The sequence below is a fragment of the Apium graveolens genome, chromosome 4 (assembly GCF_009905375.1).
Source record: "Apium graveolens cultivar Ventura chromosome 4, ASM990537v1, whole genome shotgun sequence".
NCBI lineage: Eukaryota > Viridiplantae > Streptophyta > Magnoliopsida > Apiales > Apiaceae > Apium > Apium graveolens.
In genome coordinates, this window is record NC_133650.1 from 131,412,306 (window position 1) to 131,424,167 (window position 11,862).

An 11,862-nucleotide genomic window follows, 5' to 3' on the forward strand; every position below is an offset into this window, starting at 1 on the left:
TTGGGTGTTGTTATTTACAATTATATTGCTAATAGTGGAAAATAGCTTCTCCTTAGATCATAACTGAATTGATTTACTTTCTTTTCTTGTACATGTCTGTGTATTTTTATGTGTAAGTATTATTCTTTGATTAAGAAGTTAATTTAATTACTTATTTTTAAATTATATTGACTGTTACTTTTTGTAGGACCTCTTAGCCAATCCCAAGTGCTCACTTAGTGCAGGTTTGTGTTTTAAAAGATGTTATCATTCCTCAACATATTTATATACATGTGTCTTCTAATAAATGTCATGTGATCTAGATCCCAACTTATAGAGAAACTAATTTAGATTTTGAGCATACATCTTCTGAAGAGAGAAATAGCAACAGTGAACTGTATGTACAAATGCTTGTTTTATTTTTTCTTATCTGATTTAGGTTTTAATTACTAAAATAAGCTGTATGATGCCTGGGATGAGATTGAAGCCCCCTTTCTTCTAAGAATTGATATATCTCTGTATTATGATGATTATGGTGCTTACAATTCATGGAATGTATGTCGTTATTGTCTGTATTCTGTTGAATGAGTATTACATTTTTTATGCTTAAAATTTCCCATTGCTGATTTAAGGAAACATTTCCATTCGTCATCTCTTCTCTGAAACAGGTTTTTTCTGTAGTCCGAGTCACTTATGTTTTCTGTTAAATCAATGATTTTGTTCCCTTTTTGTTTAGGCACATTTTGGCTTGCTCTGTGTACATACATTTCAAACTCTACTACTTTGCATATCATTATTAGGTCCTTGGATTATCATTTTTTTGCACAAATGTCCCATTAGTATATTTTGTTACCTTTATCAGTCTTATACTGATTTCATTTTACAGATTGTGTGACTTGTGTACTCGGTTAATTAGATAGGCCACTATAGGTTCCTATTTGAAGTGATTTCTCTTTTATGATCATGTGCTTATATTTATCACTGTTGCATTCTTGTTGCATTTTGTCTGATCCCTTTTGGCATAATGACAGCCTTCTTTCATTGCACTACAGTGAGTCATGTTGCATTCAACTTTCTTAAGTTCCTTAATATGGTTTTGGCAAGAGATGTCAAGAAGTTGGTCATAAGAGTTGTTAAATCCCTTGACAACCCCTAACTCCATTTACAATCCCAAACACTCAGGGATTAGCTCATTATAATTGTTAATTACAAACACTATGCAGATACATAAATATGTATACATAAATATGTAGCTGTTGAGCGCCTTAAATACAAAGATAACGTGTTTGAACGCTTTATTCTTGAATTGAGATTTGATTTATTATATTATAATCATCAAGTTATACCAAGAGTATGATTTTTTCAATTGATTGTATTCTAATCATCATGGGAGTTAATATTTATCCCTTGGGCACTGTAACACCCCCAAATCCGGGGTCGGGGATTCGTGTTGTCACGAGTTCCATTTCCCTTATCAATACTTAATCTTAATAGTCAACCAACTACTGCGTACTATGACCCCACAATATACACACACACCACAAGTTATAGTCTCAGAGATGAATACCAAAATAACATAAGTCGTTTTACTCCACAATTATAAGCCATTACACCTCAAAAGAGTTTCTGAATAAATTTACATTTCTTTGACATTATTACAATTCATATAGATACATAAGTCTGGTACATCAATAGTTGAAAACCTAGCCTATTGGTAGTTCCTACCTCAATTACGGCGACATCAACACCTACAGGAAACTGCGGAACGTTTCCTATCCGCTCACGAATTGGGAGCTTGGTCCTGTTCAACTTGTCTATCTGTTGTTGTGTGATAAAAGAAGAAAGCAAGGGTGAGCAATAAGCCCACCGAAATAATATGTATAATAATTAACAATATATGAGCATTCTCATAGTACTCATGAAAGTCTTGATCAAAAAGAAATGAACCAAGTTTGATATCTTAATGCGACGAAGTCGCAAAATATTCAGTATATATATACAAATATACTTTGATAGGGATAAATAAATTATGATTGTATAATTAAATACTGCATTAATTGTACAAGCTGTGGGCTGCTAGGCCCAATAAAAAGATATATGATACTCAGACCAGAAAGGTTAAGCCTGATGGACCAGATCAGGCCTGATGGAATAAAAAAGGCCCAAAAGCCCTAATTATTAATTAATTTCGTAAATAATTAATAAGGGAAAAATCAGGTATTGAGAAGAGTCCTGATAAGGATATAAATCCTTATAGATTAGCCTCAAGGAGACCTAAAAGGATAAGGAATCAGCTTCCTACTTCCTAGGACTCCTAAGTCTATCCTAATTCAGAGGCTTGTCCACCAAGTCTCCTATACCAAGTCCAATTCAAGGACTCCCACATCTATATAAGGGGCCTCACCCCACAAATCAGAACTACGTTTTTTGGCTTGATTCTCTAATTCACAGAGATACGTAGGCATCTCGTAAAGGCAGAATTAAGCTACGATATACGAGAGCAGCCATTAAAGGCCTTGAGCTCCCGAATCTTAGTAATAAATACAGCAAATAATAACCTTAGCTTTTTATCCATAACATTTGGCGCCGTCTGTGGGAAGCACAACAACAACCATGGCGAGAACACGGAGAACAATTGGAGCTCTAGAGGAAGGAACACCATCAGAGATAACCCAGGTGATTTCATCAACCGTGGAGGTTCCTCCCCATTCAACTTATGCATCTACTCAGGAGGAAGCCCAGACAGGGGCAACTCAACCCCAGCTACAAGGGACAACTCCCCCGATTCAAATTGGAGGAAGCGGATATGCTGGGCGAAGCGAAGCACGAGGGCGGTCGCCCCCCTATATACGAGGTTTGGGTCCTATCCCTGAGGATCGGGAATTTTCTAGTCCATACACTGAGAGAGACTCCGAATCTTCGGATGATGAAGTGGCCCCGAGAAGGAGGCGTCCTGGAAAAGAGCCAATGGCCGATGGAAAGCAACGCCCCCAGAGCACCCCAAGGGCGAATCCCCAAGAAGTGCAGGAAAGGATCAGGGCTCATGAGGCTGAAATCCAAAGCCTGAGGCGTGATTTGGAGGCTCACCAGGCCACCAGACCCCAGATACCTCCTAGGGGGAGAAATCCTCCTCCTGTCATAGACCTGGATGGTCCGGTAAGAAGAAGGGCTGCTGTCCCAAGAACTGATCCAAGCAATCTCCTTCCCCTTGGAGATCCTGATGATCCAACTCCACCCTTCACAGAAGAGATAATGAATGCCCATATCTCGAGGAAATTCAAGATGCCCACTATCAAAGCCTATGATGGCACGGGAGATCCCGCTAATCATGTTAGGACATTCTCTAATGCACTGCTGCTGCAACCCGTGAATGATGCTATAAAGTGTCGGGCCTTCCCTCAAACCCTGTCGGGTATGGCTCAAAGATGGTACAGTCGCCTGCCCCCAAATTCTATTGGATCATTCAGAGAATTAAGTCAGGCTTTTATTAAGCAATTCATCAGTGGAAGAGTCCATGAGAAAAGTTCAGCATCTCTTATGAGTCTTGTGCAGGGAGCTAAGGAATCCTTGAGAGATTACCTGAATCGTTTTACAAAGGAGGCTTTAAAAGTCTCAGACATTGATGATAAGGTAGCCATGATAGCACTGCAACAAGGAACTAGGGATGAGTTTTTCAAGATGTCCTTGGCCAAACGTCCCCCTGAAAACATGTTGCAACTCCAAGAGAGGGCAGGGAAGTATATCAAGGTTGAAGAAAGCATGAGGAAGACCGTAGTGAGTAATGAGCCCACTGGAGGCAAGAAGCGAAAAACTGATCTGGAGAATATCGCTAAGGACAAATATCCTAGAACCGAACAAAACCCTGATTCAACCCCCAAGAAGGGAGGACCTGGGCAAAAGTTCACTGAATACGCTAAGCTGAGTGCTCCTAGAAGTCAGATTTTGATGGAGATTGAGAAAGATAGAGATATTCGCTGGCCTAAGCCCTTGAAGGCTGATCCCGCCAAGCTAGATAAGAGCAAGTATTGCAGGTTTCACAAGGATGTTGGCCATGACACCGATGAGTGTAGGCAATTGAAAGATGAAATTGAGTTTTTGATTCGAAAAGGAAGGTTGAACAAGTATACTGGAGATGGAGGGGACAGAAATAATAATGGAAGGAAGAACTTTGAAGATCATAGGAGGGACCAAGATGATCAGGGGCGGAATCCCCAACCCAGAGGGCCGGTTATAAATGCAATTTTTGGAGGACCGCGACGCCCTCGAGGGCCAGTGATAAACACGATCTTTGGAGGTCCAACTGCTGCTGGATTGTCCAAAAATTCCAGAAAGGCATATACTAGGGAGGTTATGCATATTGTTGGAGAAGCCCCGAAGAGGGCCAGGACAGAAGTAACATTGGCTTTTGATGATTCCGACCTAGAGGGTGTGAAGTTTCCCCATGACGACCCGCTGGTCATAACACCGATAATAGGAAATAGCCCGGTTAAGAGGGTCCTTGTGGATAATGGTGCTTCTGTGGATATCTTGCTCCATGACACCTTTCTAAGAATGGGATATAACGACTCCCAGTTGACACCAACCGACATGCCAATATATGGATTTGCTGGAGTAAAATGTCCTGTGGAAGGGATAATCAAATTGCCAACCACCATAGGTACGGAACCAAGGCAAGCAACGCAGATGCTGGATTTCGTGGTGGTAAAGGCTAGTTCAACTTATAATGCTATCATGGGGAGAACAGGGATACATGCCTTCAAGGCAGTCCCCTCTTCCTACCATTCAGTCATGAAGTTTCCCACCCGAAACGGGATTGGAGAAGAGAGAGGAGATCAAAAAATGGCTAGAAGCTGTTATGTGGCCTCTTTGAGGGCAGATGGAGTCGGGGGGCAGGTTCTTCCTATTGAAGATATGGATGTTCGAGAAAATGATGAGAATAGAGGAAGGCCAGCAGAAGAATTGGTTTCGGTTCCTTTAGACCCCGAGAATCCTGAGAGGATGACTTTCATTGGAGCCACATTAGAGGAGCCTCTTAGAGGGAAGTTAGTGAAATTTTTACAAGAAAATAGTGATGTATTTACATGGTCAGCAGCTGATATGCCAGGCATAGACCCAGAGTTAATTACTCACAAGCTAAACGTGGATCCAAGCCGGAAGACAGTGAAACAAAAGAAAAGAAATTTTGCCCCGGAAAGACAAGAGGCTATAAAACAGGAAGTAGAAAAGCTCTTAGAGGCTGGTTTCATTGAGGAGATTCAATTTCCGGAGTGGTTAGCAAACCCTGTAATGGTGAAGAAGGCTAATGGAAAGTGGAGGATGTGTATAGACTTCACTGATCTGAATGATGAATGCCCCAAAGACTGTTTCCCGCTGCCTACAATTGATACTTTGATTGATGCCACTGCTGGACATGAGATGCTGAGTTTCATGGATGGATTTAGCGGATACAATCAGATCAAAATGCATAAGGATGACATTCCAAAGGTATCATTTATCACTGACTTTGGTGTTTATTATTATCTTGTTATGGCGTTTGGTCTCAAGAATGCAGGAGCCACCTATCAGAGGTTGGTGAATAAAACTTTTAAGGATCTTATTGGGAAGACTATGGAAGTCTATGTTGATGACATGCTAGTCAAGAGTCTAGTAAAGACTGATCATATAACCCATTTGAGGGAAGCTTTTGAGGTCCTAAGGTACCACAAGATGATGTTGAATCCAACGAAGTGTGCTTTCGGAGTAGGATCTGGAAAATTCTTGGGATTGATGGTCTCAAAGAGGGGAATTGAGGCCAACCCCGATAAAATAAAGGCAATCTTGGATATGGAACCACCAAAAACTGTCAAGGATGTACAGAAGCTCACAGGAAGGGTTGCGGCGCTAGGATGATTCATCTCCAAGTCAGGAGACAAGTGCTTGTCATTCTTCAAGTCATTAAAGAACATTAAAGACTTTGAATGGAGTGAGGAAAATCAGAAGGCATTTGAAGAGTTAAAGAAGTATATGGGCCAAGCTCCGTTGTTGGCCAAGCCAGTTCTGAGTGAAGTTTTATTCTTGTACTTGGCTGTTTCAGAGAGCGCCTTGAGCGCGGTGTTGGTTAAGGAGGAACTGAAAGTCCAGAAACCCGTATACTATGTCAGCAAAATCTTGCATGGTGCAGAGTTGAATTATTCAACTATTGAGAAATTCGCTTTAGCCTTGGTAATGGCTTCAAGAAAGCTGAGTCCTTATTTTCAAGCTCACCAGATTGAAGTGCTAACAAATCAGCCACTGAGAAACATCATTCACAGTCCCAAGGCAAGTGGGAGACTGATTAAGTGGGCAATAGAGTTGGGAGAGTTCGATCTCAAGTATAAGCCACGTACGGCCATAAAAGCCCAGGCACTAGCTGACTTCGTGGTGGAATGTACCATACCCAACCAAGAAGTCGGGGGGCAGGAAGATACCATACCTCAAGACAAGGGAGTCAACAATGGGGACAAGGAGAAAGAATATTGGGTTCTCTATTTTGATGGAGCATCAAAAACAAATTCCAGTGGAGCAGGGTTGATTTTGCAAAGCCCTGATGGATTCTTAATTGAGTATGCTATGAAGCTAGACTTCCCAACCACAAACAATGAGGCAGAGTATGAAGCCCTGATTGCTGGCCTTGGTCTAGCTGGGACACTTAGAGTCAAAAACTTAAAGGTCTGTGGAGACTCGAAGCTGATCATATCCCAGGTAAAGGGAGAATTTGAGGCAAGGGATGATACGATGGCTAAGTATGTTCACCTAGTAAGGGCTGTGATGACCCAATTTAATGAATGCCATGTTGAACACATTCCAAGGGAAGAAAATGCTAAAGCAGATGCGCTATCAAAGTTTGTTTCATCTGAAATTGAAGAAAGTTTAGGAAGTGTGTACTTCCGTGTTTTGAAGACACGAAGCATAGATGTTAAGCTTGTGGCTCCCATAGGCTTGGGGACGTCATGGATTGATCCCATCAAGGCTCACATTCAGACCGGTTGGTTGCCAAGTGATGCAACTGAGGCACGGAAGTTAACTATTCGAGCACTAAGGTACTCCTTGATAGATGGAATTCTGTATAAGAGATCTTTCGTGGTTCCTTACTTGAGGTGTCTCAGGCCCGACGAGGCACGCTTGGCTCTTGAGGAAGTTCATGAAGGTATTTGTGGGAAGCACTTGGGGGGCAGGGCCTTGGCTCATAAGATAACCCGTTTAGGCTTCTATTGGCCAGAAATGATGGCTGATGTCAAAGAATATGTGAAGAAGTGTGATCGCTGTCAGAAGTATGCACCAGTTGTTAGACAACCCCCGAGATGCTGACCTCTATCAACTCGCCTATTCCCTTTGCCATGTGGGGGATGGATATTCTAGGGCCTTTTCCTATGGCCACAGCACAAAGGAAATTTCTGATTGTAGCCATTGATTATTTCACCAAGTGGATCGAAGCCAAACCCTTGGCCAAAATCACAACTAAGCAGGTTGCACAATTCCTGTGGGAAAACATTATGTGTCGATATGGAATTCCCTGTATCCTCGTCACTGACAATGGAGCACAATTCAACAATGAGGAATTCAAGAAGTATTGTGAAGAAAATGAAATTGAATTACGATTCATCTCTGTGGCTCACCCGCAAGCCAATGGGCAAGCAAAGGTAGCAAATCGGATAATCCTGGATGGACTAAAGAAGAGGATCGAGAAGTCAAGAAATAATTGGGTGGATGAGATACTTCCCATATTATGGGCCTATAGGACTACCTGTAGAGTCACGACAGGAGCAACTCCTTTCATGTTGGCATATGGGGCAGAAGCAGTAGTTCCCGTGGAGATATCACATTCCTCTCCAAGGATTCAGGCTTTCAATGCAGAAGAAAATGAGGAAGGGCAGAGGTTAGCCCTGGATTTGATCGATGAAGTGTGAGATAAGGCACATGCAAAGATAGTAGAATATCAGAAAAAGGCTTCATTCTACTACAACCTAAGGGTTAAAGAAAGGTTTTTTAAACAAGGCGATCTAGTCTTGAGGAAGATAGAAGCATTTGGTATAGGACAAAAAGGGAAGCTTGCCCTGAATTGGGAAGGGCCGTACAGAGTCAAGAGTGTTCAAGGTAGAGGAACCTATAAGCTAGAGACTATGGATGGATTTGAAGTCCCCAGAACTTGGCATGCACAAAACCTGAAGGTTTACTATGTGTAGGGCAGCCGGATACGATTCTCACTCTTCAGGATGGCGAGTAGGTTGAAAAGCACCTTGAAGCTTTGCTTGCTTAGGATTTATATATTTTAGTTTTATTACGAAGTTTATTATTACTTGTGTAAGGGATGAATCCCAGACAATTTTACGAAATTCATGAGTTCTTCAAAGTATGTTTGTGGCCTAAAAAATAAAAATCAAATGCATGGATGCAAGCATAGAAGGTGATAAATGAAATAGATCTGATAGATATTACAAAAATTCGATAAATAAAGTCTCGAAAATAGGATAAAAAACAACAAGCCACGCAGGGCTGAAAAAGCTCTAAGGAGCTGAAGTACCCTCGGCATCCATATCATCGTCCTCTCCGCTCTCGCTGGATGTCTCTGTCGTCTTGGAGGAGGAGGAAGAGCTATCGTCCTCAGCTGGTCTGGAAGAAGACTCGGGAGGAGGAAGGAGTGGATCCTGAGAAACATGATCCGAGACAACTACTCGGGTACGAAACCTCTGTAGCAAAGCCTCGTCATCAGGGCAGACATAGTCCGTCGGGTTAATATCAGGACAAGCCTCGTTCACGGTCCCAAGGGCCGTGTCCCAACCAGTCCTAAAAAACCCGGGAAAGACTGAATCATCCCTAATCCTCATGGATTGGGCAAACTCCTCCGAGTCCAGATAGTTGTCTATAGCTTTATCCTTCTCCGCCCGAAGTACCACTAGCTCGGCGTTGGACTCTCCGAGTTCTTCTTCCTTGCGCTTGAGCTTCTTCTCCAGGGTAGCATACTTCTTCTGTTGCCTCCTGAGGGCATTGTCGGCCTTATCAGAAGCCCGCTTCCATGACTCGGCTTGCCTCACGGCGCCTTGAAAATAGGCGTTAGACTGAAACAAAGCAATCAACGAAGTATAAGGCAAGAAAATGCTACAAGAATGAAAGATAAATTTAAAAGAGAGAAGGCATACCGAAGCCAGAGATTGGGCTCCCATGAGCTTAATCCTCTCAAGGTCAGGGGTGGCCACCACATCAGTAAAGTCCTTTGGAGTCACGCTATGGTAGGACCAATCCCAAGTATGTTTCGTGGAACCAACCACGGTGTCCCCTCGGCGGAATCCCCAGAGAGGCTGGAAGGCGCCTGTGGCAGTAGCAGTAGGGGCAGCAGCAGTGATAGGAGCACTATGGCCCCCAACTCCTTCAGTTGAAGCCTCCCCCATAGGCTCTTTCTGCTTTCTCAAGAAGATAGGCTCTGTCACCTTTCCCCGGGTGTCAAGGCCTGCGAGCCGAGCTTTCTTCATCCTAGCAGTCTCTTCAACCAGAGGAACATTGTCCTCGTTAATCTCTTTGGCAGCTGCGAAACAAAGCAAAAGACAAAATAAGTGATGTTAATAATGCATGAAATAAAATAAATTTGAGAAGGGAAGAAAAATAACCTGTTGAGAAACAGAGGATAGTCCCACGTGAATCAGGGAAAACTCCTCTAAGAGAGTCCAGCTGGTGGTAGTGCCATCATCCTGAGTAAGCCCATTATAGATAATAGTTTCTTCAGGAGTTAGGTGAATGGATTTGAGGCTACCATCACTGACCTTCCCGAAGGAAGATCGAAAAACTGTGCCCCAGTCACCATTCTCCCAACGTAACCCAACGAAACTATTCCTCCAATTTTGATTATTATCAGGAATAGAGGCGTTGTTAAAGATATGTTTGCTTTTGGGCCTTTGCTTGACATAGACCCAGCCACAGATACTGGAAGAACTATTATAACACTGAAAGACCTTCCTAAAAATAGCTACAGAAAGTGGAAAGCCCTCCCTAAGACAGCAGACCATAAAATATAGAATGTTCCTCCAGGCGTTTGGAGGAAGCTGACACGGGTTGATTTGTAAATCAGCCAAAAGATGAGGAATAAAAGGGTGAAAAGGAAACCTAAGCCCAGCATTAAGGGCATCTGTGTAAATGAAGAGAGTGTCGGGTCTCCAGTGGCAAGTACGGTCACCACCAGAGACTGAAACTAATCTAAGAGGAGGAAGGACGTTATAGCGAGCATTTAGTTTATTGAAATCTATGTTGTGCCAAGTATTACAATGATTAAAAGAGTCGAGAAGTGCAGTGGAGGGATATTCATCCCCCCTAGTGTTAATCATATCAATTAAAGACATATACGAAGAGCGGATCTCGATATCGTTACCTCGTTTTGAAGCCGAGGCTATCTTGACCGCCCTCTAGGAACTCTTGTCAGCCATTTAGTAAAGACTGGAAAAGACCTGGAAAGCTAAAGGAGGGGATTTGAGAGAGGAGAAGTTTAGAAAGTTTAAGGTGAAGAGTGAAGAGTGTGAAGTGAATGCACACTCCCCCCACCAATATATAGGAAGAGAAAGTGGGTAATGGGCCTTAAAAAGCCCATTTGGGCCCAAAAGTTGGAAGGTTCTGGAATTATCCAGGAAATTCCTGGAAAATTCAAGAGAATTCTAGCAAAAATCAGAAGAAAACTTGAGTTTTTTGAAGAATCTGGAAGAATCCAGAAAAATCCAGAAAGATTTGGAGCTTGGGCTTAAAATAAAAGCCCAGTTGAATAAATATGGGCCCAATAAAAAAAGCCCAGAAAAGGGCCCAGAAATTTAAGGTTAACAGCCCATAACCCAAAATCCAGTCATAATGGGCCAAAAGAATAAAGGCCCAGCTAAGTGAAGGTGGCCCAAAAATAAAGCCCAGGGAAAAGTGGATAAAAAGATCAGGAATATGACCCAATTCGACCAGGAATCATGAGGAAATCCTGATAGAAATACTGGAGGTCGAAATTGCTTCGATCAAGGCACGAAATGATACTTAAATCGGTCAAAATATTAGTTCCTGACCGAAATGGTCAGAATTCTGATCGAGAATGAATAAAACAGAAAAACTGTCGACCAGAAAGCAAGGCAAGATCCTGGTCGAATGGATCCTGCCCGAACTTACGTCGACCTGGGCAACAAAAGGTGGCTAATTCGGTCAAAACAAGGAATTCTGACCCAAAAATCCTGACCGAAAATTCTCTGCTCGAACTATATATATATATATATATAAAAAAAAGAAAATTAGGAAAAAATCCTGGCCGAAATTCGACCAAGATTCCTGATCGAAACCATCCTACCCGAAATCCTGTCGACCAGGGCAATATGGAGGTTAATTCGACCAGGATCCTGGTCGAATGGATTCCTGGTCGAAATCTGCATAAAAAAAAGAAAAAAGAAAAGAGAAAAGGAAGAAAAAAGAAGAAAAAGGTAGGGAAAAATTCCTGGAAAATTACAGAAAAATAAGGAAATTCCTTAAATAATTTCTGAAAAATACTAATATTTTCAGAAAATTAGGGAAAAATCCAGAAATTAAGGATAAATCCCAGAAAATTAGGGAAAAATCCAGAAAATTAAGGATAAATCCCAGGAAATTAGGGAAAAATCCAGAAATTAAGGATAAATCCCAGAAAATTAGGGAAAAATCCAGAAAATTAAGGATAAATCCTAGGAAATTAGGGAAAAATCCAGAAATTAAGGATAAATCCCAGGAAATTAGGGAAAAATCCAGAAATTAAGGATAAATCCCAGAAAATTAGGTAAAAATCCATAAAATTAAGGATAAAACCCAGGAAATTAGGGATAAATCCCAGGAAATTAGGGAAAAATCCAGAAAATTAAGGATAAAACCCAGGAAATTAAGGAA

At 41.8% G+C, this 11,862-nt stretch overlaps 1 protein-coding gene across 1 annotated transcript; it reads right to left on the reverse strand.

Moving 5' to 3' along the window:
• Positions 1 to 310: 310 nt before the first annotated feature.
• On the reverse strand, positions 311 to 9,385 carry LOC141718986 (uncharacterized). Its single transcript, XM_074521364.1, has 3 exons — positions 9,135 to 9,385; positions 8,519 to 9,053; positions 311 to 348 (listed from the first exon to the last, which is right to left on the reverse strand). Exons 1-3 carry the CDS (start codon positions 9,381 to 9,383, stop codon positions 311 to 313), a joined length of 822 nt encoding a protein of 273 aa, XP_074377465.1. The 5' UTR covers positions 9,384 to 9,385.
• Between the last annotated feature and the right edge of the window lie 2,477 nt (positions 9,386 to 11,862).

Coding starts and splice junctions, on each gene's coding strand:
- LOC141718986 (XM_074521364.1), bottom strand. CDS start 9,383: ATGGGGGAGGCTTCAACTGAAGGAGTTGGGGGCCATAGTGCTCCTATC. Junction 9,054..9,134: donor GAGCCCAATCTCTGGCTTCG/GTATGCCTTCTC, acceptor GCTTTGTTTCAG/TCTAACGCCTATTTTCAAGG. Junction 349..8,518: donor CGATGATATGGATGCCGAGG/GTACTTCAGCTC, acceptor TTCTCTCTTCAG/AAGATGTATGCTCAAAATCT.